Here is a 24620-nt window from a genome sequence, read left to right as displayed (position 1 = left end):
GTATATCGTTTGACTCGAGTCGCGTTTTAATCGATCGGCCATTTTTAACCACACGAAACGATTATATACTGATTTTTTTTTTTTTTAGAGAGTCGCAGTGGTTTCGCTCTATCGTTTCGTCGTTCTCGATTTTCTTTCCGTAGAAGGTGTGTTATTATACCTCGTTTCGGCCGTTTATACGCTCGTTAAGTATCGGTTTTAGTATACTCTTTCTCTCTCTCGATAGAAGTAGCATATATTTCTTATCCTGCTTTACTGTAACAAGTAATGGAGTAATAGGTGAAATTCTTGGTCGAACGATAGATAATTTCTAGTATCGTTTCGATATTATCCTCGTTTTGTTTCCTCTCTCTTTCTCTTTCGTTTTCATTCGTTTAACAAGTTAATTTTTGAGAAATTGGGGAATGTTCGATGAATAAGACGAAGATATTTAAAAATTGACAATCCCCCCGAATTTTAATCATTTAAAATTGCCGAAACGAAATTTTACTTAGCGTGGAAAATTCTTAAATTACCAGAAAAAATTAAAATCAAATTCGAAACAATCCTCCTAAAAATTAACGAATCCCCGAAAATTCTCAGATACCCGAAAATAAAATGCAAAGAAACTGTTCAAGAGGATAATATATATATATATATAGAGAGAGAGAGAAAGAGAGCCTCGTCAATTTGTTCGAAGCCGCGTATATACGGGAATTGAATGTTCCGATTACGAGGAACGATCGGCCACGAGTGCGTTACGAGACCGATTACGTCTTTCTCGTTGATGGCACACCTCTGTCTGCGGCGCATCTCGCGTATTAGGATAAACTGGCGCGATTACGACAGGTGGAGCCGGCCGTATTTTGCAATTTTCCTGTCGGGTGCACGACCGGGCCCGAGATGCGGCAAATTGCAGCCGCGGCTATTTATGACCAACGGACGCGCATTTCGTTGCATCACGCCACTTCAGACGCCTCGAACTGTGGACGCCGAGGAGGAGCACAGTGATTCTCATATCTCGTATCATATAATAAACGTACGTCGAATTGGATTATTTTGGAAGCGGGACGGATCGATCTTGGATTGGAGGTGATTGGTTCTCTTAGGAGGGGGATTTCGTATATTTTCGATCGAAAATTTGGAAATTGTTTCTTAAGAAGGAAGGATTTAAAAAAAAAGAAGAATTCTATTCATTTTTTCCCCCTTACTTTATTTACGCGCAGAATAACAATTTTATTCGATTTCTGAAAAAATGATATGATTGATAATGATTCAATGTGAAGAAAATAATACGCAATACGGTTTCTGATTGATCGGTGTACTGATCTTAATTCACTTCGTAAAACAAATAATGGGTGAATAATGATGAGGACGAGTTTCGAGTGTAATAGAATAGCGAGTATTTTTAGCTCGGCAACCAAACCTTTTATCACTATGTCAAGTGGATGGAACGCCAATTAACCGTGTTCTTCTTTCCATTGAAAATGAGAAGGAAAGGAACGATCCACCTGTTGTAAACGCGACGCATTATTATCCCCTCATCTGTTTCCGATGCTATCTTCATGCTCTTGTTAATTAACACCTATGCCTCGCTGATTGTAGCCCCAGGCTGAAAACGAGATCGCATTCGCACACGAACATCTATCGAGATCTGGCCAACCTGAGAAGCTGAGAGAGGAACGTTTATATTTTGCTCGTAAATATTTGCCAAATTCCATTTCCAATTCGAACGGGATTGTTATAATTGTTGCAAAGATACAAATTCGAGAAATAAACAAAATAACATAAATAAATTTCAGCATAGAAAATTTTAACTTGTTTCTATCGTTGAAACATATTTGATGGACTTTCAAATTTTTGCGCAATTTTTCTAGAGAATTATCTATCGAGATAATAAATATAAATTCTCTACTTTCTCGAATACATTTTCGAAAGAAAAATTTCAAAGCCAAGGCTATCCTTTAACAAACGGAATTATTCTCGCTATTCTCGTAACAATAATTTTTTCCACGTAATATCGACATATAATTACACACAAATGAGAAAATAATTATATTTTTATCTCTGAATAAAAAACCAATATTCTTAAAATTCCAAGAATTCATGGACAAACTCCCAATCTAATTTGACTCGATAATTCTAGCCTTAAAAAAAATTATTTCTAATCGCAAAATTTTAATCGCGAATTAAACGCGGTTAGAAGAAAGGAATGATTTATAATCTTCGAAGCAAGAGAGATCGAGCTCGTAGATCGAAAGAGGATTGCAAAGAAGAAGAAGGGCGGAGCAAAACAAGCGGTAGACAGTTGGGAGAATAACTTCATAACCTCGCGTCAAACTAATAATAATCTTAAACGGAGAAACTTAATCACCGAATTTTCTTCGTCTGCACAAAGCTATAAGATATATATATATATATACACGCAACTTGTTCGAAACTTTAAATCTCGCGTGTTTATCGCACCTCCGTTTATATCTAAAATTGCATTCCTTGCCAACTCGTTCACGAAATTGTACAGTTCGAACGTTCGAGATTGTTTGCCAGGATTGGACGAATTATCGGAAATTATCCGTGATGTTGATTAATTACAACGATGACGCGAGAAAAATTCTGGATAAAAGTGAAAATGATTATTGTGTCGGTATTACAAGAAATATTTTTGCGATCGTCGTTGATAATTTCTTATTTTTTTAATGTTCTTAAGGGAATTGAGAAGGAAGTTTTCTCTAAGTTGATCCAATCTTCTCTCGTAAAAAAAAAAAAATTCTGTTTATTCTTATAAATCCCTTTCGAATTTCATTGAGAGAAAATATCTTGGGAATGTTTATTTGATTCGATAGATTATTCGACTGTATTTTTTCCAAATACTTTCTTTCCAATGATTAAATACAAAAGTTTTCGATAAAACGAAATAGAAAATTAACTTTCAAAGATCCCTTTCTATCGCTGTAATTCTATAATTCGGTAAGCGTAACGTCGTTTTCTTCTTCGCCAAGGTATGTTAATTACTATTAATTAGAAGTTTAGCTGTAAGGAAACAGCGTAATTCTAATTGAGACGCTTCCTCGCATAAGCCTTTCCCTGCATTGCGGACGCGTTTCGCATAATGAATCAAAAGGAAAAAGCGCACGTTTTAAACTCGTTTCTAATCCCATCGTTCTCTTCAATCTAATTTTCAATCAAATTTTCATTAACTTTATGACGATAGTTAAAATTATTTACATACATTGAACAAAGAGAGAGAGAGAGAGAGAGTATATTCAATAATATTTAATTCATAAATTATCATATAAATTTTCCTCTCCTTCGTCGTATCATAAATCATCGTCGAAACGATTAATCGTAATTTTTTTAATACATACGTCTCGTTCACTTACGTTTCATTTATATCTTTTAAAACAATTGTTTCTCTTTCATCTCTCTCGTTAACTTTTCTTTTCATCCGTTGCATTTTTATATTTTAAAGATATCTTTTCGAGATACGATGTACACACACTGTAACCAAAGAATCGACCAATTATATTTTATCGTGTCGAAAAAAGACTTGAAAGGCCAGGTTTGAATTGAATATTTTATGCAAAATTGTTCCAACAAATGATTTGTTGTGCTCGAGAAGGCTATTTTCTCGATGCTTTCATCGTGAGAAAAATTGATCAAGCTTTTATCGCAAACGGACGATGAGAAACCATGCCAAATACATTACGCACGATGGAATTTTCCTTCTCGCCGGCTTATGCCACTCTTTCCACTCTGTGCAACGCCTTTAATGGCATACTTAACGTTCAAGTATTAAGTTTAATTACATCGAATACTCGATAATTTGTCTTCACCCGTCCACCATTCAGCTGGCAATTGCGCGCCTTGCAATTACTTTTCCAGACGCTCTTTAGTTAAGTACCATTCTCGTTTTACTTTTTTTTCCCCTCCCTTCCCCCTTTTTCCTCCCTTTTCTTCGCTTGTAAATAATCTTCGCGGGTTGAATACGGTCAACGAGAGGGAATTTCTATACCTCTCGTCCAGATGTATCTCTCCACGATCATCTATCACGGACGAGATTTTACTTCTATTAAAATAGATCGAATAGATCTCCTACGTGTCTTTGATACGATCAAAGATGAAGAGAACGTGACTTTTAATTTTTTTTTTAAATTTTTGCATCTCTTTTCTCTGTCTCTGAGATTTTTTTGAATTCGAAATTTCGCGAGGTGTCGAAATTATCGAATATCCATTTTACCAGGAATTAATAAATTCCTTAAATTCGAATTTAATAATAACATTAGGAAACTTTTATTTTAACTTAGAAAGTTTCGAATTGCAAGAAAAATGACAAAGATTTCGAGAAAACTTTTTTTTCCCCGAGATCTCTGATTTTTTTATTACACCTGCGCGACAACACAAAATATTTTTCACTCGGGATCACGAGGGGCTAAAAGAAAAAGTTATTGCGTTCTTCGTTGCATACGCGTCATTTGCAGAGGAAAATAGGTAAACGCATACGTGGAATGCGAGCAGCAACGTAACGTAAGTTAGCGTAACAAACGGGTGAAAAATATACACGGAGCAGGAGAGAGAAAGAGAGAGAGAGAAAGAGAAAAAAAGCAGATCCGAACTTCACAAAAATCCACGTTGCATGGATATAGAACCGGTCTCAGGTGCGCCAAACCAAACTCTCTCTCTCTCTCTCCTCCTTTTCTAATACCTTCAGTAATATTTCATTAGGTTTGTTGACCATTCGAAACCGAGAAATATAAATAACGTTACTATAAAACATTAATCTGCCCTCGTATTTAGCCATGAACGTGAAATAAACGCGTTGCTACGTCGCGAATCGTAATTCACCATTATAACGATACGTAAAATCACGTTGCATCAAACGTGACGCAACTGTGCGAATATCACATCTTTTCTATACATCTGCATATAGGCATATCAATATAATATTTTGAATCAAAATTATTCTCTAAATAAAAAAGAAAATTTACGAAACCCTCTCTTTAGATATTCTACAACCCATTCGCATCGAAATCAACGAATCGACGAATAGGAAGAGGAAATTATCGATATATATATATATATATATATTTCCACGAATCTTTACACGTATATACCCTTTTGAATTTTCCTTTGGGAAACGTTTGGGTCAGCCTTCGATATCAATCCCCCTCCCCCCACTTTGATTAATTCTTTTTTTTCTTTTTTGTTCCAGAACTCGGAGATATCCCTCTTCGAGACGAACATTCGTTTCATGGGAAGCTTGTTGGCCTGTTACGCTCTCACGGGGGACGTGATGTTCCGGGATAAGGCGGCTCAGCTCGGCGAGCGGATGTTGCCCGCTTTCCAGACGGAAACCGGAATTCCTCATTCCCTCATCAATCTGCACACCGGGGTAAGTTTTGGAGGATTTACATCGGTATACCGCTACACCTATCCCTCGTGTTAATCATTTCTCCAAGCCCGTTTCTTCGCAAATTTACAACCGGCTCGAATATTCGAGGGGAGGGGTCGATTTCTTTTCTCCTCCCGCTCCTCCTCTGTCGATTGGCGCGACTTTTCGAGCTTTGGATCGAAAGCCTCTCTCCCTCCTCCTGACTTGGCTTGTGATTAATGAGTGGGTTGGGAACAGGATTGGAATTGGGATCTAGGGAGATGTGAAGGGAGGGAGGGTTGATGTTAACTTGGGTTTAATAATAATTGGGTGTGGGTTAAAGGTTGGAAATTGGAGATAGGAGAGATGAAATTTCCAAGTTGGATGTTGTTGCGATCGAGGGATGGCACGTGTGGAAGTGTTTCCTGAAGTTTAAAGTTCAGTGGGTAATCGGAGAATCGAAGGATCGGAAGAGTAAAGGCGCAAACAAGTTGGAAATTAAAAGTTAATAATCGACGATTTAATCGATGTTGCTGTTGTTTTATCCTTGTCGTTACCTCGTAAAGAAGGAAAAATGAGATTAAATCAAGGTAAAGGAGATATATACGGGATTTGTGTGGAAGAAAATTCTTTCTTCTTTTCGTTTTTTTTTTTTTTTTACGAATAAGACGAATAAAATAAGGAGATCTTTGAGTGATTTTTGCGCGTATATTGGAAACATGGTACGTCCGTTGGTTTAATCGAAACGATTCCGACAACGTTCAACCGAAGCCGACGAGGCTATGATTAATATGCAAATTCTTAATTGGACGAATAACGAGGCTACGAAAGCCGGTGTTTCGTCATTTTTGTCCATCTTACGATCCTCCGCTTCGTTCCTCGCCCACGCCATTCCCTTTGAACTTTCTTCCTCCTTTGTTCTCCTTCCCGATGATGTTTGAATTTTCGAGTCGCGCAACCTCTTTGAGAATTATGTTAATAAAAATTTCTGAAACTTGTCTCGTAAGCAATAATAGAAATCTTTGCGGATTTATATTGAAAAAATATTTTTAAAAAGTATAAATCGGAATATTTCGTTCATCTTTCGTATACTTTTTTCGTTATTATTCGAGATCACGATTTGTTTTTTTTTTTTGTTTCACGCGGCATTTCGAAGTTCTGACTTCGAAAAAAGAAAGGCTATTTATTCCATTCTTTTTACGTGGCTTCATCGCTCTCTTTCCTTTCCTTTCTTTTTCTTTTTTTTTTTTTTCATCCATCCCCTTTCCATCCAATTTTTTCGCGCCGAACGACACGAGTGCCGATTTCGACGGCTTTTTCCATTCACTCTCCCCTCATGGTGAGAGCGTGACGCCGTGAAAATCGTGGTCCGCTGGAATCCGGCTGGAAAACTTGGCCCCTTCGAATGGAAATCCGGTTGAAACTGTTTTGTTTCGCGCGGACACGATAAGTGCACTAAATAAATGTCGAAATCAATTTCGATCCCTTTTACTTACCAAGATATTTACAATTTTCTGCGGAGAATATATATATTTGCAACTGAAATAACTCTCCATTATCATACTATTGCCTACGTTTTTTAAAGAAATACCAATCTAATAAAAATCAGCGCATCAAATAAATTCAATGCTCTTCTGTTTTAACACATTCGAGATTACAAAAATGCGAGAAATTCAAAACGATTCGTGCTGAACACGTGTGCAAAAATCTTTTCATATTTATTGGGAAAAAAAAAAGTCGATACGCGTCGATCATCGAATTTATCTAATTCGATCTGAAAACCGGGATATCTTAAAATAATTCCTCGAATCACCTCGAGAAACCAAGTTAACCAAAAACCAGTTAGATTTCTTCTGAAAGGCAATCAAGTATCTATTTCTTTCGAGGCGAAAATTCGATCAAATTTCTCGAGGGGATCGTTTTCAATATGGCTGTACCGGTAATTTTCCACGGTCTCGGGTTAATATTTATCTTGGCGGATCCGTATTCGCTTCGAAACCGTCTCTATAAACACGAGACACCGGCCGTTCTTTGTTATTCCGTTTAATTGGATCCGTTTGATTCAACCGACTTTCGTCACTGATTACTCTCCTCGCCTTTCGCGAAACATCCCTTCCCCTCTCTCTCTCTCTCTCTCTCTATCTATCTCTTTATCCATCCTCGACTCGTCGAATTAATTGGAGAAACGGTTTGGAAATTTTCAGGCGAGCAAGAATTACGGGTGGGCGAGCAGCGGGTGTAGCATCCTGTCCGAAATTGGCACGATGCACCTCGAATTCACCTATTTAAGCGACATCACCGGGAATCCGGTTTTCAAGAGCAAGGTCGAGAACGTGAGGAAGGTGCTGAAGAATCTGGAGAAACCGAAGGGGCTGTATCCAAACTATATTCATCCGAAGACGGGGAAATGGGGCCAACGTGAGTTGCTTTTATTTTTATTTTTTGTGCATCTAAACTCTAAGAAGGATACCTGGAAAATTTTCAATTTGATTGATTATTACACTAGATCTCAAATTTCCAATCCAAATATTCGAAGGCTAAGAAGAAATTAAACTTGTTTCTAATTTATTTTTATTCATTTTGTGTTGTTTCGTATATTTTAAAGCTTTTTTTCGAAGTTACCTTTAAAAGTTGAGGAGGAAACAAATTCGAGCAGTTAAGAGACGTATATCAAAATCTATCAAAATTATTTTTCGAAATACATAGCAACAAATTAAATTCCGTTTCATTCATACCCGATACCCCTGTTCCCCTTGTCGAGCAACTTAACCACGAGAGAAAGAGAGAGAGAGAGAGAGAAGACGAACCTCTTAATAGCAACGATAAATCTCGCAAGGTGTTGCACACTATATACAGCGTAGCCGAGTAATCCCATTCCCGAGCAACTTAAATCATCGTCCGCATCAATTCCGGCGGCAACGATCGTTGCTTCGCCCGCAAAAACATCGGAGGCCTAATTATTCCTTCCTCGTGCAATAATAAATTTCATTTCGCTTATTCCAATAAGAGGGAACCGTCTCCCTTAGCTAAGGGGGTTAATTCTCGAAACGTGGCAAAACGTAGGCGAGTGTAAAACCGAGTTTTCGTCCGAACAACTGAAGAAAATCGTCGATGCGTTCGACGACCCTGAGGAAAAAAAAAAAGAAGAAGGGAAGAGTCGGTCGAGGAATCTTTGGAGGAGAAAGGGAGGAGGAGGGAGGGAGGGAGGGAGGGGGTAAAAAGGAGCGAGAGACGTGGAACAACGATCAATGTCGGATGTAAATGCGGCCCGATGCTTTATTACTGTAATTTCATTTAATAAATCTTCCTCTCGGGAGCCCCGACAATTTCAAGGCAAAATAGATTTTTAATCTGACGGCTATCAATTATATCGGTGGAATAGTTTCGACGCGACGGAAGGCTAAGGATAGAGAGGGAGGAGGGTGTTGCTTCCTCGGCTTCCTTTTGCGCTTCCGCCTGCTCGGGGGGAAGAGGGGAGGAGAGAGGTGGCCGCTCTTTGCACACCGAATATCGCATTTATCACACGGCTCGCATCCCCTCGGGCCGCTAAATCCTCTTCTTCTCCCCTCCCTCCTTGTTCCACCTTGTATTTTCCTCCGTCGTATGACGAATATTTATCATCTGGATCTGCCTCTCTCTCTCTCTCTCTCTCTCTCTCTCTCTCTCTCTCTCTCTCTCTCTCTCTCGTTTGCACCCCCTTCATCCGCTCTTGTATTTTTCTTACATCCCCTTCCTCCCCACCATCTTTTTACTTATTTACTTTCTTCCCCCTTCCTACTTCTCCTTTTTCTTTTTCCGTCCTCTCATCCGTTCCGTCGCCCCCTTTTCCTTTATCCACGATGGAAGGAAACGGGGGCTTCCTGTTTAAATTTATAGTTCTATTGAATCACGAGGCTACTCGTGAGGGAGGGGAGAGCTAATTATCCCGGCCAGGTAGAAATTTCCTCGTGGTGTTTGCGAACGGAGGAAGGGAGAGCAGCTGGAGTGCGAAATCGATTCCCGAAGCAACGCACTCGAGGAGGATTTTCCTGAATATTCGAGTTGATTTTAACTCTCTATTCTAATTTCTCTTCTTGGTGATAAACGCGAAACAAGAAAGAGAGAAATTCAAAGAGATTCGAGCGAAAAAAAAAAAAAAGAAAAATTCACCTCAGTTTGTTTGAAAATCTCTCCTAACAATTTACCTTCTTCCCTCTGTTTCGATCCCTTCGAGCGTGGTTTTGAGCGAGAAAGGGTTGGAGGAAAACGGAGGAAACGCTGGAAGAGTAAAAAACCGAGCTCGACTCGCTCTTTGTCTCCCTGCACCCTTGTCCCAGACGAGTCGTCGGAGCAGCAAACCCTCTTCTCCGTGCAGAAACCTCGCGGATATATTCGCGTGCACCGACTGCCCAGGCCATCCCTCCTCCTACCCTCATCGCCTTCGAGGACCTTGTCCAGATTCACCCCTGCCTCGTAATAGGCCACGTCCTCCCACGATTTTCCACGAAGATGAGGATGATCGTAGTTTATTAATCCGCCACTGGAATTTGGCTTTTAAGAAGAGGACTTTACTGAGAGCCAGGGTTAAGTTGAATGGAGTGGAATGCGAACGAAGAAGAAGAAAAAAAGAATGTGTCGAAGAAGAAGTGACTCTCTCTCTCTCTTTCTGACTGAGAGTGGCTGAGAGAAGCGTTTCACCTCCCCTTCGTCTCGTTTCCTTCCCCTCTTTGTTTCTAATTCAATGAGGAAAAGTTACCTCCTCCCCCAATTGGACGAAGAGAATTATGAAACGGATAGCTCCTTCCAATTTCGAGATGTCTCTCGATTGTTGTCTCAAGATAGAAACCCCTTGTCGACAGGGACAACCCAGTAGATTTTCCAAGTATTCTCCGTCCACCTTATAATGAGCTTAAGAGGAATGGCGAGGAATTCGCGAGTTGTTTTAATAACGAGCTTGCTCCTTTCCTCCTCCCTTCCCTCTTCGTGATTTCATAAATTAATTCCACAGAATTTGGATTGAATTTGATTCCGGGGGGATGAAATTTATTTATCCATCTCTGAGCTTCAAGTAAACCGTCTTCTTTTACGAATTATTGAATTATTTTAATGCACCTGGATCATCGTTATAGGATCTTTATCCTATCTTTATATCCTACTTGATATCGTTCTTATGAAATGATTCAATCTCTGTTCCTGTCAACTTGTTTATTATCATTGAAATCGTATAATCATGGATAAATTATCCCTTTCGGAATCTTTTGCAAATTTATACGTATCGTCAGATTTATTTTTCGTTTCTCAACGCGTTGTACGATGCCTCTCCACGTTAAATCATCTTATTACCACTGTGTTATATCATTCTCTCTTATATAAAAATAAGGATCGAAAAATTATTGTAGAAAATAAAGAGCATTCTTTTCGACAGATCACATGTCGCTGGGAGGGCTCGGTGACAGTTTCTACGAATATCTTCTGAAAGCGTGGATCCAATCCGGCAAGGAGGATGTCGAGGCCCGGCAAATGTACGACGAGGCGATCGTGGCCATAGATCAACACATGATCAAGACGTCGCAGGGCAAGCTGCTCTACGTGTCGGACTTGAAGTACGACAGGCTGGAACACAAAATGGGTCATCTGGCGTGTTTCGCCGGTGAGCTTGAACCCTTTCCTTTCCAATATAAAATTTAAAAATATATAATAAAAAAAAAAAAATAAAACAACGAATTATATTCCAATTCGTATTCGTTTTCTCGAGAGAAAAAAAAAAAAAAAAAAAAAAAAGAAGAAATTTGATTCGCTTGTTCCCCAGGTGGTATGTTCGCGTTAGGCGCGAAAACATTGCAAAACGAATTGTCCGATAGATACATGACGATAGCCGCCGGTCTCACCAACACGTGCCACGAGTCCTACGATCGAAGTTACACGAAACTCGGCCCCGAAGCCTTCCACTTCATCGAGGGGAACGAGGCGAAGAGCTTGAAGAACGGCGAGAAATACTACATCCTTCGGCCGGAGGTAAGAAAATTTTACGTTTTTTCTTGTTTGAGTAAAAGAGAAGGGAATATCGATCGGATAAATATCGAACAAATATCGAAAGAATAAACGGAAATAAAGATAAAAATGTTTGAAAAACATTAAGAAACAGAAGAGGAATCCTGGCCTTGGAAAAACTTCGCGAGACTTGGAAGCGAAGTCTCGATCCTTCGCTTCATTTTTGTTCGAAATACAATCGAAACGAGCAATTCAGAAGTGAATACTTGTTCTGTTCTTCGATTCTTCGTGCGAGAATGCGTATCGTTGAACGAGAATGAGGGGGGGGGGGGGGGGGAGAAAAAAGAAAAGAGAGATGCATAAGTCGTTTTAAACCAAGCATTCCATTGGAAGCGATGGGGCGAGCAAAGAAACGGGGAGGCTGAGAGGAACGTTTCAGCATTTATTTCCGGATGTTTTCTCGACCGGTAATGAAAGCTGAAATATTCAATCCGTTCTTTTTCGCGTGATTTCGACGGGACAAACGGGGGCCGCTCGCCAAATTCCGAGGTAAAAATATTTTTCTTTCAGACCTTCGAATCGTACTTCGTGATGTGGCGGCTGACAAAGGATCCCAAGTACCGTGAATGGGGATGGGAGGCCGTTCAAGCTCTCGAGAAATACTGCCGTGTTCCAGGGGGGTTCACGGGACTCCACAATGTTTACCTGGTCGATCCGCCACAGGACGACGTCCAACAGAGCTACTTTTTCGCCGAGACGCTCAAGGTACGGAGAAGATTTCTCTGATTTCTTTTTCTTTTTTTCTTTTTTTTCTTTTTTTTCTTTTTTTTTTTTTTTTTTTTTAGGAAGGAGATTAATCTTAGAATTATATTTCTTTGGAAATATCAAATTGCATCGTTAAATTGTATACAGCGACGATAAAGATTCGAGATTCTTATAATATAATATTGAATATTTTGTGATACGATGTGCATACGTATTTTATAGTTAGAAATTTCAAAATAGAATCGCGTATGGATAATCCATGAGATTTAAATTAAACAGGCGTATATGTAAATGCATTTCCTGTAGTGGAACTTCGCTAATACTTCCCTTAAACTTGGCGTTAATTCCCTTTAATAGTTACTAATCAAAATGATGGGAATTCGCGTTCGGATAAGTGGATTAAACACAGGTTCAATTAACGGAATATTAGCTAAAATTCTGCTGCAAGAAGCGTGATTTTATTTCGATGCAAAATCCAATATCGCGTTACGATAAATTGTCAAAAACATGTGATTTCTTTTAATTGATACAGAAAATTTTTTATTCATTAGAAAATAATTGAATTAGGCAGATTACTATCTGTGTTATTAAATAATATAGATTATCATTCATATTAGTTTAATTTTCCTTCAATGATTCCACAATATTAATTAAAAGTGGAAAGAATCGAGTTAAATCAAAGGTATCGTGTTAAACGAAGAGAATATTTTATATTTTAGTAGTATTTTTCTATTGCAGATATCAATTAATTTACATTAATCACGAAATTTTCGTTTAAACGAAGAAAAGAATGAAATATATTGCACGAGAAATTTTCTACTTTGAAATACCTTGAAATACCTTAATCGATAGAAATAGTAACGTGAACGATCCTTGTTTTATTTTCCATTTCACAGTAAACTAAGAAGATCAACTTTGATACTGCTATTAACACGTGGTGCACCATGTTACCACAATCTATTCCCATTCCCAATTAACGAACATTTCTCTTGCATCGTTACACCGTTCGCGTTCACGAATTCTCGTTTAACCTTTCGCGTGAAATATTTTTCGAGCGTTTGCAACGCGTTTAAAATTGCATTATCCCAAGTTGGCTCTTTAACTTCGTATTAAAGATGGTGGTAAAAGGCAAACAACCGTTTCTGATATACAGGAGAAACGATCAAAAGGCATATAAAAGCAAAAAAAGTGAAGAGTCTAGATTTAACGAAGAATTTGTAGACAGCAGACATCAAATTTTCATGCAACTGTTCAAATATTTAACTATCATACATCATTTATGTAAAATATGCTACATTACGTCCTTATATATTTTATATCACGATAACAAACTGTTGCATGCTTCGATTTTTCACACAAAAAACGTAGGAAAAAACTAAAAATTTTGTCATCAAAACCCATTCAAAAGATAGAGGATACTGTGCCATTGAAATTGCTTTTTGTTTTATCCCGATATCTCAATCCGTTACCGAGATATAAGGATTCAAAGTTTCCATAGCGGTGGAGACAGCGCATCGCAAATTATGAATGGGCTCGCGACCCAGTGACCTACATTATTTCTTGGAAACGCGTACTACGTTTTTCCAAGAATCGCGTCTGTCGCTTGTCTGCAATTTGGGATAGGTCAGCGAAACGAGGTGCGAGCGAGAGGTCCGAATAAGCGACAAGGATGGGAATAGTAAACGATTAAAAATTACCTTTGTCTTTACACGACGATATCTCGGGAACCGGAAGTCGTATCGGGATAAATGAAAAAGCATTTTAAAGAGGAAGGTTCCGCGCTTCGAATGATCGCTCATTGGTTGACCGGAAGTCATTATCTTCGGAGTTATAGCGGTTCAAAGTTTTCCTAATTTTAATACCGTTTAATTAGATTTCAGGTAAACGATTAAAAATCATCCTTTGCTTTATACGACGATATCTCGGGAACCGGAAGTCGTATCGGGATAAATGAAAAAGCATTTTAAAGAGAAAGGTTCCGCGCTTCGAATGATCGCTCATTGGTTGACCGGAAGTCATTATCTTCGAAGTTATAGCGATTCAAAGTTTTTCTAATTTTAATACCGTTTGATTAAATTTTAGGTAAATGTTTAAAAATCATCCTTTGCTTTACACGACGATATCTCGGGAACCGGAAATCGTATCGGGATGAATGAAAAGGCGTTTTAAAGGGGAAGGTTCCGCGTTTCGAATGATCGCTCATTTGTCAACCGGAAGTCATTATCTTCGGAGTTACAGCGATTCAAAGTTTTCTTAAATGTGAATGTTTAAAAATCAGAAACCTTTTGTTTTACACGGTAATATCTCCGGAACCGGAAATCGTATTGGGATAAACGAAAAAGCGTTTTAAAAAGAAAGGTTCCCTACATCTAATAATCTTTCATTCATTGATGAAGGATCATTATCTTCGAAGTTAGAGAGCGGTTTAAATTTTTCTTTGTTTTAATTAAAGATTTAATCGAGTTTTAAAACAAAGTACTCTACATAATAAAATTTTACGAATTCTTAGAAAGAAATTTCTTGAATTAATTATACAAAAAAAAAAAATATAATAGTTAAAACCTAGTTAATAGTTAAATTGGGAGAAATGATCAATAATTATTAAATTTTTGTTCTTTTCTTTTCTAGTATCTCTATCTGCTGTTCAGCGACGACGATCTCATAAATCTAGACGAATGGGTGTTCAACTCCGAGGCGCACGTGCTTCCCATCAGGGGCAATCCCCTGTACCGGCCAGCTCCCTCTTTATAATTCAAAGAACCCTCATACCTCGAAGAAACCACGCACCGATGACGCAGTGAGACCCCTTCAACAGCTCTTGAAACACCGGAAGTCCTCCGCTGCGCACCAGGAAAGAAGAGCAACGTGATCCATGAAAAGAAGAAACGAAGTCGGAACGATTTGGCTACGAGGGATGTAAATAAAGAAGAACGCGAAAAAATTCGACGGTGTACGTGATACGAGGGGAGAAAAAAAAAAAAAAAAAAGTAAAGCAGTGATCGAACGTTTCTGAATTTAGAGAGAGAGAGAAAGAGAGAGAAAGAATGAGAGAGAATGAGAGAGAATAAGAACAAATCAGAGAAAAACGTTATTAATTGTGAAATTGTAGACAGATCGACGAACAATGAAAATAGAAAAATGAAAAGAGTGGGGGAGGCGGTACGACGATGTGAATACTCATCCCGAAAACCACATGTCATCGCCTGTGAAATAATTAAAAATAATTATTTTAGGTAAAACAAGATAATAGGGGACAAGGGAGCGTGGGGAGATAATAACGAACATTATTTAAACGAGGAAATATATTGCATCTGAGACACTTACATAAAGATATACACATACACACACACACACACACACAAGACACAAGACAACAGAGTACGTTTGTAAATAGCGAAAAAAAGAGCGAGTGTGTGAAAATAAAAATAATAATAGAAAACACGCGAGAAAGAGGGAGTGAAAGAATGAGAGAGAAAATAAGAGAATGTATGAAAATAAGAATGTGGGAAGGGAGAATTTGAAATAGGATGCGAAAGGGCGAGAGAGAGAGAGAAAGAGAGAGAGAGAGAGAGAGAGAGAGAGAGAGAGAGAGAGANAGAGAGAGAGAGAGAGAGAGAGAGTAGATCGAAATTTTTAACAATTTTGCCTGAATGCTTCGCCCATTTCTTTTTTTTTCGCCTGCGACAGAAAAACGATCCAATCGATCGAAGAAGATATAATCATTATGATATATTCTACTATTCGAACGTTCCACTCCACGAATTTATCGACGATTACGGCTGGAACAATCGCCGTTTCGATCGGTGTTTCTCTTTTCGTTCTTCCTTCTGTTCGAGCTTCTTCTTTTTTTTTTTTTTTTTTTTTGAAAACGTGGCAAACCAACGTTCGAGGAGGAAAAATTAAGAAAAAAAAAAAAAAGAAAAAGATAATACATCAAAAAATATGAAATGATAATTACAAAGATAATAATCGGTATATGGGGTATTCGTAAATATAAGAAAATGATTGAATGGAAATAAATAATAATTGGTCACGAATTTTTTCAAGGAATATGATGGAAACCAATCCTTCGTGATCGAAGATCGATCGATGGATCTTTTTAACCATCGTTCGATCTTGCCACTTTTCAAACAACAACCTAAACAACCTTCCTCTTCGCGGCATTTTCTATCTTTTTCTATCTTTTTTGAACAAACGCGACACGTATACCGCGCCTCGATCATCTCGGTGGCAGAAAGCGCCGATGGAAATAATTCGTTCGATCGACACACACGAGAACGCGCCACGTTCTCTCACGCCGACGATTTCATCCTCGTTTCATCCTTTATTTTAACATGATACGATACATTACGCGCGTTTCTCGTTCAGAAACAATTTCATGGAATTGTTAATCGAGATTTGAACATTGACTTTGTTTTAGAAACGTGCGATATAATTTATAATCGGCGAAGGGTGGCCCTCGTTTCCTTCCTTACGGCGCGATATCTTTATAATTCAAACGGCAAACAGATAAAATACAATATTTATTCTTGTTTATTTTATAACGCGTTCATCGATACGAACCCATTTATGCCAGGGGGAGTGTTCGTTGTTGGCTCGATATTCTCCGAGTTCTCTCTTGAATTTGACACGATTGAAAGCTTGCGAGCGAGATTTGAAAATTTTGTTGGGGAGATATACGAGTGGAAAGTTTAAGATGGTGGATCGCGTAAATGGGTTACGTTTAAAAGTTCCTTACATATCCCTTTGTTTTCGCGCTCGATCGTTTCGGCTGAATTTTAAAGCGAATCGCGAAGTGCTTCCATGTTACTCGATGGATAAAATTTCGAAGAAGTTTTGCGCGAAACTTTTCTTATGGAATTCGTAGTTTAAATCTTTATGAATCTAATATGGAAAAGAAACGGACGTGCGGAGAAGCTCGAGGAAAGATTCCAAGAGGTTTGGTGTACGTGTGTGCGTGTGTGTGCGTGTGTATGTTCGTACTTGTGGATCGATGAAAGAATTAACTTATTTTAACTACTCGACCATTGATATATAATAAAACGTATTTATAATTGTTTGATACATATTTAAGGTGATTTCGATATTTTATTACGATATTTCGATGTTTCAGCCAATATCGCGAAACATGCATTGCTTGTCAATTTTATTGGCTAAATATTGGAATATTATTGAAATTAGTTCGTAAGTTTCATTGTAATATCAATTCTTTCTATTGTATTCTATTGCTTTCGAAGCGAAATTCTTCCAAGTTAATTCTTTCGTTGGACGAACGAGAAACCAAACCGAAAAGTCAATTATCCACAACAATCGTGCCTATATCATCAAGCGATCACTTTAAGCCTCGAGATTTTTAAATTTTTTAATATTTAAATCTAGAGATCGAACTTTCATTCGAAACGAGCATTGCATTATCTAAAATCAAAAATATTAAAACCCAAGAGGGTTACCCTTCGAACAACAAAATATATATATATATATTAGCTCATCTCATAAGTATTTACGCACGATTTTTCTCACATACACACGAGTTTCTTATTATTACATTGACGAACGTTTCAATTGTTAATCGAATTCACAATTTTTAACCGAATTTTCTATTTATCTTTTATAAAGTTTCCACGAAACATCGTTACTTATGGGATGATCTCGTTAAATGACGTAATATTTGCAATCACCGTTGCATCGATTCTCGCGTTCAACACAGCGTCACCTCCAACGAGTTCGTCGCGAAAGGTCTTTCAGCCATGCCGGGATCAACGTGCAGCCCCCTGTACTTTTCAGTGTTTACGCGCGCGGATCTTTTATTTTTTCCTTGTATGTGCTAAACGAATCGAGAAACGCGTGTCTCTCCGTCCTGTCGACGTTCACGCGTTCAATGCAAAGTTGTAAACGCGACGTTATTGGGATTCTAAGAGAGAGAGAGAGAGAGAGAGAGAGAGAGAAAAAGAAAATGTACCGAGATCGATTCTTATCCCCTCTTCTGAATTATTGATAATACGATGTCGTTCCGATTTGTCATCAAATCGACATTGTACGATTCGATATTTTTATATTTCCGATAGCAATATCGTTTCTTCATTGTACATTTAAAACAAAAAATATATATATAAATTGCGTAAAACAATTTAAAATATAAAGAGTCATTCGAATCGTACACTCGAGTCGTGTGAATATGAAATCGTAACGAACGTCGAACGATATTTAAATAGCAGCGAGATATTGCAATGCGTTCAGATTTCAGTATCGAATCTTGCATAATTAATAGACTGCGGATTTTTATAATGTACAGAAATTATGCTCGCATTACTCTATAAATCTGGATGGAATTTTTATGTAAAAAGGAAAATTTGATCGTCAAAATCTGCTCGAAAAAGAGTAGAGAAAACCGTACGTATTTTTTTTTAATTCATTTCTATATCTCATTCGAGATTGTAGAAAAGGCTCGATGTTTCTGAATATTTTTTCTTAATTTCAACGATCTTGATTCAATTGAATGGATTAAACGATACGCGTTGTTCGCTTCCAAAAGAATATCCGCCATAACGATTTCGTTAAATAATATATAATTAGAGACTCTAAAATTATTGTAAAAAGTAATCTTCAAGGATTAAAAACGAAACTTTGTTACGATTCGATTAAATAAAGGAATCGAACATCCATGAAAATCCGCAGTCTAATTAGCCACTTAATTATCTGCTAATCGCGATTCCATTGATCCCTACGTTTCTCGAGATCTCGTATCCCAATTAGAAGACGAATGTAGCAATTATCGCCGATTACTGCGATTTATCGCGATCCACACACACACACACACGTGGATCGTCTTCTAGGGATCGCTGTATTGCCCGTTCAAAATCTCAAAGACGTACTCCTTTGCTTGAACGTGTATCGTCGACGATAGGGGGTGAGGCGATCGCGGTTTCCGGTTAAAGGGGAAAAGCGAAAAAGCGGCGCGCGGGACGACTCGCGCGCGTGTAGTTTAGAGAAACGAACGTAGCAATCGATATAAAAAAAAAAAAAAAAAAAACTAGCGTGTACATAGAAAAGAAAAATAAGAGGGAGGAAGAGATTTTCAATGGAGAAAAGAAAAAAAAAGAAAAAAAAAAAAAGAAAGTCATATTCTATACGAGGCGTAGGGAGCAGAGTTATATATAGCGGTAATTGGGAAGGGGGTGTAATTGTATAGGCTTTGCAACGAATGTGCGCAAGAGAGAGAGAGAGAGAGAGAGAGAGAGAGAGAGAGAGAGATATGTGTATGTTATATATGCGTGAGATATTGTTTTAAATTCGGGTTCTCTCGAATTTCTCGAGTCTCAAGATTGCAGATTCGAATCGCGGCAAACGGATAGTTTAAGGGATATTCAGAAAAGGAAGGGAGCGAGAAGAGAAATTTTGCTTTATGGTTTTCTGGTAATTTGGAACTTTGAGAAAGAATGGGAAATTTTGATGGAATAACACATTGGAAATGATACTTGAAAAGTATCATTAAAGAACGTAGATCAACAGAGAGATTTTGAAAGAGTTATTTTTGCAAAATCGATCGAAATGTTGATTGACGAGTCGATGATATATACTCACGACCTGTTTCGAGATTAAAGATTCTTGAAGAGGAAGAAGAAGTTCGTTATTATAAATTTGCTTACAAAATAATTAATAATAATAATAAATAAATAAAGAGGCTCTGACGTCTGACGGAGGAACGAACTTCAAAAGTTCGAAACACTGCCCGTTCATCTCGCGTTCGACGACATCCGATGCAACCCTCCAAATCTTCCTCTTCTTCCACGAAGGAATCTTCACGAATCTTCGCGAGCAAAAATATTCTTCGACTTAAGAGTGTTGGCATGGGTCTCGAAAGAGGAAACTTATATTTTTCTAACGGAGAAGAGAGAGGCAGAGCAATAATGGAACGAGAAAGAATCGAATCGAAGAGAGAGAACGGTTTATTTTTTCACGGGTTTGAAACTATCGTTTGCCGCGGTTGAAAGCACACACGGGGGCCGGGAATCATCGAAGAATGGAAGCGTCCTCCTTGCACGAGGACGATTACCGATCTCGACCATTTTTCCCGCGTCCGTTTTTCAAACAATCAGCGAGCATCGCACTCGTCGATGATTAAAACGGCCAGAAAGTTACTTAAAAAATATATATATATAAATATATAACGCGTATACTTTACGCCTCTTGCCTTTTCTTCGTTCCTCGACCTCGGATGGCCGCCCAAAAGAAAAACAATTCACTTTTTTTTGAGCGTTCATCCTCGGAACGCGCGAAAGCAAGACAGCATAAAAATGTACATCCATATACATAGAGGTATATATACACACGAGGTACACAGGTGTACGTTTCTTTTTTTTTTTATTTTTTTTTTTTTTTTTTCTATCATTCACAGAATGATAATGATACGAAATGCTCGATACGATGATACGGGATGATCGATCGATACGAAAACAGGTGGTTTCGACTCGGATTTCTCGTATTCATCGTCGCGTTTCCAAGAGATACGTTAATCCTTTGATATAATTATTGATATATATATATATATATATAGTTGCGAATGTTATTCGTTCGTGGACGATTCATTGTTACTGTAGTTCTTCGAAACGATTTTGCAATTTGCTTTTCATTTATTAAATATTATTGATTCCTCGTATTAAGGTATATAGCATAGTACATAAGAAATTGCACGGAGAAGAGGAGAAAAGAATATTTTTAAGATAGTGTTTGCATATTTTATTCGAAAGTATTAAATTAATATTCGACGATCGTTTTTGTTCGAGAATATTTATTATAAATTTTTTAGCAGGAAGGAGATTGTAATTGAAAGATTCGGGAGAAAGAAACGTGTCTATTTTATTTCCTCTGAATTCCTTTCAATTCTTTTTTTTTTTTTTTTTTTGAAAGAAAACAACGAATATCGCCGAAATCCAATTTTTCCAAAAGGAGAAAATCGTTTCTACGACTCGGTAACGATGGACGAATCACTAAACTTCAGTGTCTTCTAGCGCGTGAACCAGCTCACTCGGAATTGGACGAGCAGAATCTTCGTTTTCCTGCATTTCTCAAGAACAAAAAAAAAAAAAAAAGAAAAAAGAAAAAAAACCAATTGCGAACAAAACAATTCTATTTTGCTGTTGATATACTTAGTAGCAAAGAAAGAGAGAAAAAAAATAAAGAAAAAGTAAAAAAATAAAAATAAAGAGAAAAAAAGAAAATGGGAAAACCGTTGTAAGCCGTTGTCCCGTCTAAAGGAAATTGTAAAACGTAGGGGAGTTAACCGATCAATGGCGACGACGGCGACGATGATCGATGAGGATAGATTGACGGTGATGAAGATAGTAATAAAAACGATAATTAGCCTATGCATATATTTGTGAATAGATATTTAATAATTTATTGTTAACTAGAGTATTTTATTTGAAGGATTTTCATTAAACGGGGTTTCGGGTACCAATTATATCGTTTCTTACGCCAGAGATTAGAGAGAGAAAAAGAGAGAGAGAGAGAGAGAAAGGGAGGGAGTAAATGAGGGAGAAAAAGTATATGAGAGAAAGAGGGAGCGAGAGAGAGAGAGATATATATAAATATATATATAGTGTGAAAAAGAAAAAACGAAAAGAGATAAAGAGCGAGAATTTCTACGTGCGCTTTTGTCGAAAAAAAAAAAAAAATCGAGAGAAAGATAGAGAAGAGAAGATAGAGACAATTTTTTAGCTTTACTTACCTAATTTTTGTAAGCAGAGCGACACGGATACGCCGGGATAAAGGAGGAATAAAACAAATGAATAAAAAGAAAAAAGAAAAAAAAGGAAAAAAAAAAGAAAAAAAAGAAAAAAGTGTAAAAGGAAAAAGAAAAAATTATATATATTATATATATATATATATTTATCGTTGGTCGAAGAATGGACAGAGAGAGAGAGAGAGAGAGAGAGAGAGAGAGAGAGAGAGAGAGAGAGAGAGAGGAGAAAACAAACGATGAATGAATAAAAAATAAAAAAATAAAAAAATGGAAACGATGAGCGCGTCGTATGCGAGCATTCGACGAATGCGCGAACTAATAATTATAATACTTGTAAATACAGTAAACGATTTAGTGATAACGGGGGTTTTACTTTTAACAGCTTTATGTGATTATTACTTTGTCATGATCAGTGAAAAATAAATAAATGATGATAATACTTTAATTGATAATTGATGATAATAATTTCATTGTTGTAACGATTGTTCTATTTTATTTCAGACGTTTATTTTACACCCCTTCTCATCATCATCCTTTGTATGCTTGACATTACAGAAATTTCTATTTAAAAATTTACATACATATACATATAAAATTTCCAATTAATCGAAAATATTCATATTGAAAAGATACTTTGAAAAACTTTTTATCAAGAATATCATATGAGAAGGACAAATGCCTGTATTGGAAGATATTCCTTACAACATAGTTGGACGGATATTGGGAATTTCGATGGTGAGTAGAATTATTGTTCAATAATGCAAATCAGGCGCAGATGCTTCATGTGCTAATTAGATCCACGGGGGAGAATCTCCATTGACTTCGAAGTAACAAATCCCCTTGATGGTCGACTGAATCCTCCTAATGGTCATGCTGGCTATTGTTAATAATCAATCAGAAATAACGTTGTTTCGTATAATTATTAATCGATTCTAAATCATTAAATTTAAATTTAAACATATTAGTCAAATTTTTTTTAAAGCAACGATACTTTTCGCAAATCTTTCTTTCAGGAACTATAGAGTGTTTATATTATGGAATTATAAAACTATAAAACTATAAAACATTCAAATAATCAGTTATACAAAGAGGAAGTTTTATCACGTGCACATAATGTAATCAAATTTCTCTTTACATAATAACTTGATTAATAACACGCAATCGCATCTTCATTCATTAATCTGGAATCTTAATAAAGAAGAAAGACCAAAGAATAACTTCAATGCATTCACCTCCCTCCCCTCAAGAATAATCTAATTGCACGCACAATTCTCATCTCATCGCATTCAACCTCGTAGATATAATTCTCCCCACAAAGGTAATTATATACACTTTCGATCATCGATTTTCACCTTAACAAAGATTCCTCCTTCCAAGATTAACTTCGTTATTTATAGAATAACCCATGCGACCGTATACCATTTCCAATTACCATCGATTCTCACCTCAACAAGAAAAAAAAAAATTCAAACATCACTTCACAAGAATATTTATAAAGTAATCTAATACAAATATTCAACATTACGAATTATCATTGGATTATCAACGAAGAGATTGAAAGATCGCTTGTGAACCTCATTCACAATTCCACTACCAGAAGGGTAGGTACGTGTTGGACGCCTCCTCGACCTCTTGCTCGCATCGTTTCCATTCCTCTTCCTCCGTAAATCTCTTCGTCATCGGGTTCGCGACGGGGTATACAAAAATATCGTGAATCCTCGCCGTCACGCGAAGACGGCGGAGTCGTAGAAGGGGAAGAGTTCGTGGAGAGGAAGAGAGAGAGAGAGAGAAAAAGAGAGAGAGAGAAACGACGACACCGACGTCGGTGTCAGTGGAGTAGGTTGTGGAGGCGGAAGAGGCGGAGGCGGACGGAGCGAGGAGACCGAGAGCGAGACAGAGGATTAGCAGAGTGAACCAGTCGCCCTTTCGTTTCTCCATCGTTCAAACAGCCAGCTCCAGACAAACTTCGACGTGCATAGACAATGCCTGAAGAACGTTGATCTTCCTCCTCCTCCTCGCGCCCTCTCTCACTCACTAATCTCGTGCCCTTAACCAAGTGTCTCTCGTTTCCTTCTCGCTTCGTGGTTCCGAGTGCCAAGTGACAACCGTTGTTTTCAACCACCAGATTCTTCTCCCTCCTGGAAGGGAGCTTCGTTCAAGATAGGATTTTAATTTGATTGACCGAGGAACGGTGTAGTGTTATTTTATCATTGTTATCCGCGTTGATAAGTCTAAGATTTTTGAAACAAGCGGTAAAGAATATTTATTGTATCTTTTCAATCAATTTCAGTTTAACTACTTTGATTGATTTAAACAATTCGAGTTATCAAAAACTGTTTTATTTAATACATTCTAATTTAACGTTGGATCCATTGGCAAATCTCAAGAGGGTTAATTCCTCTCGAATAAGGAAAGAATTATTTACAAATCCACACTTTGAACTGTTCGAGTTCGGGTTTCGTCGAGTCGAGCGACATTCCACGCGGTTTTCAAGGAACAAAACATCCGTGTTTGTTCTTCGAGGAAAACAATCGCGAAAATTGTTGGAAACGGAAAATTTCGAGGGAAACGAACACGCTACCGGAAGAGGAAGGTGCGCGGTGGTGTGTGGTCAACTGTCAAAGATTCGAATCCCGGAACGTTTCTTCGGCTTCCTCGGCGTTCTCCAGTTCCTCCCTTCCTCAACGTGTTCGGTGCTATTATTGCTGTGCCGCCTAAATATAGGTGAGAGCGTACGCTTGACGCAAATCGAAAACAGAATTTGTAAACGTGCGTTCACGCTTCTTTTCTTTTTTG

At 37.7% G+C, this 24620-nt stretch overlaps 2 protein-coding genes across 5 annotated transcripts in view; both read left to right on the top strand.

Moving 5' to 3' along the window:
• The window catches only part of LOC122712540 (mannosyl-oligosaccharide 1,2-alpha-mannosidase IA-like), a 147794-nt gene extending 132230 nt beyond the window's left edge, over positions 1 to 15564 (top strand). Inside the window, exons 5-10 of the mRNA XM_043932263.1 lie at positions 5189 to 5368; positions 7552 to 7765; positions 10752 to 10976; positions 11136 to 11341; positions 11888 to 12082; positions 14711 to 15564. Of these exons, the coding sequence (XP_043788198.1) occupies positions 5189 to 5368; positions 7552 to 7765; positions 10752 to 10976; positions 11136 to 11341; positions 11888 to 12082; positions 14711 to 14833 (1143 nt within the window). The 3' untranslated portion in view covers positions 14834 to 15564. The remainder of the gene's footprint in view (positions 1 to 5188; positions 5369 to 7551; positions 7766 to 10751; positions 10977 to 11135; positions 11342 to 11887; positions 12083 to 14710) is intronic.
• Positions 15565 to 22350: 6786 nt separating this feature from the next.
• The window catches only part of LOC122712576 (xaa-Pro aminopeptidase 1-like), a 39205-nt gene continuing 36935 nt past the window's right edge, over positions 22351 to 24620 (top strand). Inside the window, exon 1 of one of the 4 annotated variants that reach the window (XM_043932345.1) lies at positions 22351 to 24548. The gene's annotated coding sequence lies outside the window, so the exon portion shown is untranslated. Of the gene's footprint in view, positions 24594 to 24620 lie in introns of all 4 variants that reach the window. The other 3 variants (XM_043932342.1, XM_043932343.1, XM_043932344.1) reach the window with 3 other exon arrangements.

The sequence above is a fragment of the Apis laboriosa genome, unplaced genomic scaffold (assembly GCF_014066325.1).
Source record: "Apis laboriosa isolate Shangri-la unplaced genomic scaffold, ASM1406632v1 scaffold202_cov151, whole genome shotgun sequence".
In the NCBI taxonomy this organism is placed as follows: Eukaryota; Metazoa; Arthropoda; class Insecta; order Hymenoptera; family Apidae; genus Apis; species Apis laboriosa.
The sequence above is the reverse complement of the archived record's forward strand: the minus strand, read 5'-3'. Positions and strand labels throughout refer to the sequence as shown.